The sequence below is a fragment of the Simochromis diagramma genome, unplaced genomic scaffold (assembly GCF_900408965.1).
Source record: "Simochromis diagramma unplaced genomic scaffold, fSimDia1.1 OVJJ01000402.1, whole genome shotgun sequence".
Taxonomy (NCBI): Eukaryota; Metazoa; Chordata; class Actinopteri; order Cichliformes; family Cichlidae; genus Simochromis; species Simochromis diagramma.
Genome location: NW_024386972.1, coordinates 2,150,073 through 2,157,884, shown reverse-complemented (window position 1 = coordinate 2,157,884; position 7,812 = coordinate 2,150,073). Strand labels below are relative to the sequence as shown.

Sequence of the window (7,812 nt, the reverse complement as noted above, 5' to 3'; positions counted from 1 at the left end):
TTAGTACAAACACTTGTGTACTTAACCTCCCTCCTCCTGTTTTTGGTTAGGGCTAGGGATGGGTATTGATAAGATTTTCACGATTCTGATTCCAATTTCGATTCTGTTTAACGATTTGATTCTTTATCGATTCTCTTATCTATTCTTTTTAAAAAAGGAGAACACTAAGGCCGAATAGCTTAGAACTTTGTTTTATATCTTCTCTTTGAACAAGATAGAAATTTAGGAGTAACATGGCCTTACAAACCCAACAGTGAGATCTTAAGAGATCCACAGCCTACGGCTCTTCAATGGGGTGTCACGGGGTCCCCAGGAAAAAACATTGTAAATGTAAAATAATAAAATAAATATTCTTCTGTAGCAATAACAAAGTATAACATAAATTATTCTGTAGCAATTACACAAGAATATCCAGTAATGTCCCTGCCTACAATTAAACACATTCACTTCCTGAAAATCGGGGGCATCTGCTGTGGCAAATGGGTGCAAGCCTTTTACCATAAACTTAGTCACTGCTTGGTGACATTCGTCTATCCTGGCCTGAAAGGAGACGCTACCGGTAGACTGCAGTGAGAACTGCCAGCATCTGAGCCAGACTCTGTCTGTCTCTCTCATCATGGTCACCTAAATGCACAGTAATGGCAGGTTTTGTAATAAGGCAGATCACGCTAACATAATATGCACTGTTAGTTGATTATTTACCTGCCGCATTAAGGGCAGAGGACGTACAAACGTCACCGCTGCTGCTGGGTTGAGATTCACGAGTCCAGAGCAGAATTAAAAACATGACATTCATTTAAGGTCATCGCGTGTTTTGTGAGCAAATGCTTTTGCATATTCGTAGTGTTTCCTCCCTTAAATGAAATATCTACTTTGCAAGTATTGCAAGTTGCCCTGTTTCTCAACAAGAACCGGGTTTCAACACCCATATTTCACTTTAATCCCTAACCGGTTTGTTTGACAAGCCTTTCCTCAAAAGCCTTAAACTTCAGCTTGTTTTTGATTCTTTTCTTGAACTTAACTTAAAAATCAAACCAGTCGTTAAAGTCATCTTGTCAGTCAAGACTTCTACCTAAATTTAAAGCATGTGTTTCTATCAATGACCTCGAGGAGATCGTTCATGGTTTCATCACATCCTGACTAGGAAAAGGCAATTTGTTGAACTAAGAAAAACACTAACACTGATATCATGATTGCAGTTGCTGACTGGTATACAAACCCCAACTGAAACTATACTTCTTCTCAAAGGCCATTTCAGCTTAAGATGAATTATAACTGTGTTATTTTCTCCAGTATATTTTTTATAGTGTAAAAAGATTTGCTGTGCTCAAGCTCTGTGGTGTTTTTGCATGTGCTGTTATAAATTAGAACTCATCTTTACGGGGTGTTGATTTTGTGTCACAGATATAAACCAGACAACAAAAACACATTGTCAGGTAATGGCTTTATATTCCTGTTAATATGATACATTACACGCATAATAGAACTTTTGATGTAATGAATATACAACAAACCGCAAAATCGAAAAACAAGACCTTTTCTTTCCCCCCCATTGTTGTAATATAAGCATGGTTGTCTAAAAATCGCAATATTGAAGTGATCTGTGGTTGAGTAACACACATAAAAATATCACAAGTCAAGTTTTTCATCCAGTATAACCTCTCTGTATAGAGCATTTAGTTATTGCACCAAATCTATTTTAGTTTTACAGGTACACAGATTAAAAGTAAACTAATGTTTTTACAGTCTTAAACCATAATCTCTACAATTACAGTACGATACAGAGGAACGCCCACAGCATATTTGTAACACAGCATTGGATAAGAATTAGGTTTAGAGCTCAGTGAATTTCAGAGTCAGACTCATGAACATCTATAAAAGTTCACAAGTAAAATTTGTTTGGTTGAAATTCAACAGTACAAAATAAACAAATGCTGCTATATGATGTTGCTCGTTTAAGTCTCCCTTCCCTGAGAAATTAAAAAACACCCCTTAAAGTAAATTCCCAGCACTTACACAACAATTTGTCATTTGTTAAGGCTAAAAAAAATGTCACCAGTTTTACACACTACTTTACCGTTTTACTTCTTTTCATTAGCACCCACTTTTCCCTTTACAAACATGGACTTTATTCAACCAGGAAACAGAACTCTTGAGTATCAAATTCATCTTGGTAAAGACAGACAGCATTAACCTAACATAGTTCAATATTAGCTTTTCTAAAGCTGAACCCAGTCTCACAAGGGATTCAAGACTTAACAGATGTAAAGTATTGCTTCAAACAAAAAATGAAGAAAAGAATACCCTTCAATGCATTAATTAACTCTTCATAATCAATACCAAACAATACTAAGTATATATTTTTCCCCTGTTGCAAGTTTAGTGAGGAAGAAATGAATTTACATGCTGATTTATGCAGATATACTGAAAATCATCATCAACTGGGAAAGCATTCAAATAGAAAGAAGAACTTCTTTATCCTGACCCAAAATGAAAACATCTTATCAGTAAAAATAATCACTAGAAGTTTTTAATATGGTATGCTTCCATTACATTAACCCTTCTAAAATTGGTACTGTGCATTTGGCTTTTTTTCCATTGTTTCAGAGGGACAGGGAATAACGTTAGACCGACCGGCAGCTGTGTGTCTATGGCATGCCTGGTGTAAATTACTGTTGTGCAATCAAGCCCAGATTAAGTATCAGTAATGGGAGGTGGGGAGTGCACAGGTACTGGCGTATGTCATCTTATCTCTTATCTTTTCTGACCTTGTCCTTGGCCAACATGGTCTTATGTCCCAGAAAGTTTCATAACACCTGGCCCTACTTATGTGGACGTAGATGGAGTTTTTTTAAAGGAAGCGTGACAAAAGAGAAAAAGTTTAAATCTCCCCATGGATGAAATCTCATACAGTTAAGAGGAGAAGCAAACCATCAGAGTTCGCATTGCTCAAAAATGTAAACTACACGTGTACTGAAGGGGATGGTTGCTTCATAAACGGCAACTTCAGAGCACGCATGACAATTTGGTTACGATGTTCTCTCCCATTTATCAGACTTGATAAGGAGAACAAAGTGCATAATGAATACTGCATATCTATTATTGATCAAATATCCTTGCTATTGCTAGCTAACTCAATTTTAATACCACGCGATTTACAATGCGGCATACATGTTTAATACCAGAGTAATTGGGATGAAATAGCCTTTTGCATGAGGCTAGAATTACAGCAGTTTAAGTGTCTTGTCAAACATTATATTTAAAAACCATTAGCACTATGAGTTAACCATTTACTGGCTAGCTTATCGTAGCGTAGAGAGTGGAAACAAGGGGAAACACCTGGCCTGGTACAAAAAGGAATCTTCTATTTAGAACCTCTTACTACCACATTTGATCATTTTCAATTAAGATTTCACAAAGTTGAAGAATAAAAATAAAATAAATCCTACATCTGTAGGATGGTCTGCTTGTTGCTCGGCTAAAATCATGCATAACCTGCCTGCCAAGTGGACTAGTGTTGGTGCACCTTTATTGCACTTGTTCCCCTCTTACAGACCTTCTTTCACAAGTACAGACATGCAGTTCTCATTTCTCCTCCACTATTTTCTTCAGGCAGTCTACTATGTCTTCGCCATTGACCCAAGGTTCAATGTTTGTTTTGAACTTGGCAGACTGCTGAAACTCCTTTAGCAGCCTGTGCATTGGAAAGTCTTTCCTGGGGAAAGCCGTGTCCTGGGGCCCCAAAGCCAGACAAGGGCAGGCGTCATTGGCCCCATCTCCAATATAGAAGACCCTCTGAAAGGGAACGCCGCCACGCTCCTTCTGCCGCTCCGCCAAATACTCCCGAAGGATCACCTGCTTGCACATGTTATCAGGACAACGGGGGCATGAGTGCGAGTGGAAAGAGAGGAGCACAAGCTGACCAGCCGCATTAAAACTGGACGGGTTTGTGAAAATCTTTCTGAAAAGGTCACGCACCCCAGCATGCCTAAGCCAGGTTTCAATAAAATACATGTTGGCATCGGAGACCACCACAAGCTCAAAGTCCTGCTGGTGGCTCTGCAGATACTGGAAGAGATTCATGAGGCCTTGATTTGGTGGGATCTTCTCCACTGCTGAATGAATGGAGTCTTTAGAGACGCCCTGCTCAGCCATGTAGGCCAAAATCTTCTGCGTATTTTCATTATACTGCCCCTCCCTGTAACTGTTTTTCAGCCAAGCAGGGAGCTCTTTGTCTGGCAGAGTACGCACCAAAGCATCGTCGCTGCTTTCGCAAATGATGGTCTCGTCGAAGTCAAACAACACCAAAAAGCGTTGATCCTGTGGTGCGGCAGGCGTTAAAGGAGCTGTCATCTTTGGTGAGTGATTTCTTTCTGGGGGGGGAAAAAAAGCAGAGGTGGAAGGAATGAAACAGAGAGCCCTTTTTTTCTCACCGTCAAGGACAGCAGACTCTGAAGCACACTGTTTTATAGCATCCTGGTGTAAAACTTTAATGGCGAGAAGCCAAAAAAGCCATCAATCAGAGTTTAAATCACAGAGAGTTCAGGGTTAAATTAAACTGAAGCACCAGAGGAAAACAACAACATGCATTAAGACTCTTAATGAGGCTATGAGCTGAAGGGGAAATGTGTGTTTACAAGAGTAAAGGAAGGGAGTTTAAATGAAACAAAAGTACCTCATAAACAGGATGTTCATTACAATTAATGAAAGAAATGAAAAAAACAACAACAACAACCCCAAAGAAGGGCAAATTGTTAAACTCTTTATCTAAATCTCTTTCCACACAGACATGCCTTCAGTCCTTTTAAAATCATTTATTTAAACTTAGAGGCCACATCTTCCAGCAGTGCCAGTCTCTTGTTTACATAGCTGATATATAGCACAAGGCTTCCCCTTTTACAGGCCTGTTGTAACTCCAGCGAAGAGAGGGCTGATTATGTCACAGACGTTTGGTGGCATGTTAAATCTACTGGAGTAGTTACTGTGAAATGTAGACGTTTTTATGAAAAGAGCTATGATTCCTCTGAATTGAAGATGAACAGGAGTGTATATTTTGAAAAATGTAAAGCTTTAACAATTTTTTTTCCTGTAACCTCTTTTTAGTTTTCATGCCAAGTTTTAAAACTCGACATAAATATGTCATATTTGCAGATATGGCAATTAATCTTTAGACACCTCATAGCAGAAACGAAAAGCAAAGGTGTTAACAGTGGGATGCATTCCACTTGTAGGGCGTGTGTGTGAAATGAGCCATTATTAAATTCACGTGAGCATTTTCCCGCCAAGATAGGAAACATTAAAAGTGGCAGATCAGAGAAAAGAAATGATTTGATAAGAGATGTCACATGTCATCTGCATCACTACAGAAAACAAAACAAAACAAAAAATCAAAATTATAAAAGAAAATTGTAAAATAATCAATGCCAGTGTTTCTGACACTTTTGGATGAGTAAACATTGACCCAGGAACATAATTGGTGTTCCTGGAAACCAACATAACAGGAGTGTGATGGATAACGAATACGCCCTAGAAGGCCAGGCTGATTTTACAAGCATGTTATTAACCCAGTACTGCAATCTAGCTGTACCTGTGACTGCGACAGAGGGCATTGGGTGCATACAGAAAGTAAAACAACAAGACCTGACTTGATCGATTGTTAATATTTGCATAACATTCGTAACATGTTATGCAGGCTGCCTCCAGGAACTAAAAAGGACATGCAACCTACAGCTTTGGTGCACACATGTGCCAAGTGAGCACAAGCCTGATCTCCCCAGCAGCCACTGCGTTATTAATAGCACACATTTACACACTAAGCTATCTAATTTTAACCCCGGCGAACTATTTCTGTATGAGAGGTTACCTCTGAAAGTCATAAGCCGGTCATTGCATGAACGGAGCAGAATAAAAGGCTGATGTAACCATTTAAATGTGACACACGTTAAAAATAAAAGAAGAAGAAAAATAACACGGAGAGGAAAACGGCCTACCGGTGGAGGGCATATATAAGCGGGGATGGTCGGCTAGGTGTCCGGCTCCCAGATCCGCATCCCAGTGACGCGGTAAGATTTTTTAAAGGAGACTCCACAGCGGATCGAGGGTATTCCCATTTAAAGCCGTTGCGTCAAGCAAGCCGACGTAAACACGTGATTTCCGCCATGACCTTCCAAAGTAAAAGCTTCAGCGAGTAGTTTAAGTGTACTTGGTGAACCTATATTAAATGTATGGTACACTGTTACGGTTATGTAAACAAATACGACAGAAAGTGATACCATGCCGAATGTGCCCAGGTATTACTTTTTTGTCCTCTACAAAGTTTAAGATGAACTAAAATTGTACATTTTTGCAAATACAACAGTTATTATAAACGTACTAGTAGCTTAAATCTCATGTGTGGTGAATCTACTGAAAATTGTCCCATTTTATCTCATCCAAGTACTTCATAATACATTCTTACTTTAAAACATGAAACGCAACCTTTAAACAGACAGGAAATTATATAAAATTGTGAAATGTCTGCGTAGGTTCTCAGTAATCCAGGTCATAGTAGTTGTAAGAGCCTCACCCCAATCCGATTTACTCCCTGTTAGACCTCTGCCTTACCATCACATATTTGAAATACAACAAGGGTTGTGTCACTCAAAGGTCAACATCTTTAAAGAAGAAGCTCAAATGAAGAAACACCTACTGGTTTATTCAAGATGACACTTGGTTAAAAATCAAAACACAAGAGGTAGAGGTTTCATGAACACATGAGCTGAGTGGATGAAAACATCAAGTTCACCAAAAAATAGATACCTATTTGATTCCCATTGGAGTGGGTATTGTAGGTCAAAGAGTAGGTCAGAGACCTACCACCCACTGGAGCATAAACGTTCCCTATGAGGCTGAAAGGAAATAAAAGGAATACACATGTAAAGAAATCTCTTAAAACATATGATGGGATAGAACAATATCTCAGAGGTTTCACCCCTCAGCTGTGATGATGTTAATGATCATTTTTCACACCTTGGCTCATGTGGCGACACACATGATCAATAGTGGGTTAATGACAAGTTCAGCACATGGAGTTATCTGAGCTTAAGAAGCTTTTAGGGGTCCTTTTGCTTTAAAATTCAATTCAATTTTCAATTCAGTTTTATTTATATAGCGCCAAATCAAAACAACAGTCGCCTCAAGGCACTTTATGTTGTAAGGTAGACCCTACAATAATACATACAGAGAAAAACTCAATCATACGATCCCCTATGAGCAAGCACTTTGGCGACAGTGGGAAGGAAAAACTCCCTTTTTACAAGAAGAAACCTCCGGCAGAACCAGGCTCACTATATGCTTTAGCAAAAAGGAAAGTTTTAAGCCTAATCTTAAAAGTAGAGATAGTGTCTGTCTCTACTTTTAACTGGAAGCTGGTTCCACAGAAGAGGGGCCTGTAAAAACTGAAGGCTCTGCCTCCCATTCTACTTTTTTAATACTATAGGAACAACAAGTAAGCCTGCAGTGCGAGAGTGAAGTGCTCTAATCAGGTAATATGGTACTACAAGGTCATTAAGATAAGATGGGGCCTGATTATTTAAGACCTTGTAGTCTCTGTCAGTACTCTTGCTGCAGCATTTTGGGTTAATTGCACTTAATACAATTTCCAATGGGAAAATGTGTACAAAGGCAAAATATGCTTCTTTTTGTAATTTGTGTTTTTACAGTGACTGTAAAATTTATTTACCAGCTTTGTTAACATGTCCTGCACCACTGATCAAGTAATTTCTGATCAAGCTGACGAAGATATTTACCAGATAATACTTTCAGTCACTGCCC

At 38.9% G+C, this 7,812-nt stretch overlaps 1 protein-coding gene across 2 annotated transcripts; it reads right to left on the bottom strand.

Moving 5' to 3' along the window:
- Positions 1-2,596: 2,596 nt before the first annotated feature.
- Positions 2,597-6,124, bottom strand: LOC120738160 (probable phosphatase phospho1). 2 transcript variants are annotated; one of them, XM_040039274.1, is made up of 2 exons: positions 5,991-6,124; positions 2,597-4,373 (listed from the first exon to the last, which is right to left on the bottom strand). In XM_040039274.1, exons 1-2 carry the CDS (start codon positions 6,001-6,003, stop codon positions 3,586-3,588), a joined length of 801 nt encoding a protein of 266 aa, XP_039895208.1. In that variant the 5' UTR covers positions 6,004-6,124; the 3' UTR covers positions 2,597-3,585. The 2 variants fall into 2 exon arrangements, with proteins under 2 accessions (XP_039895208.1, XP_039895209.1); XM_040039275.1 differs by lacking the exon at positions 5,991-6,124 and adding an exon at positions 5,864-5,983.
- Positions 6,125-7,812: the final 1,688 nt, after the last annotated feature.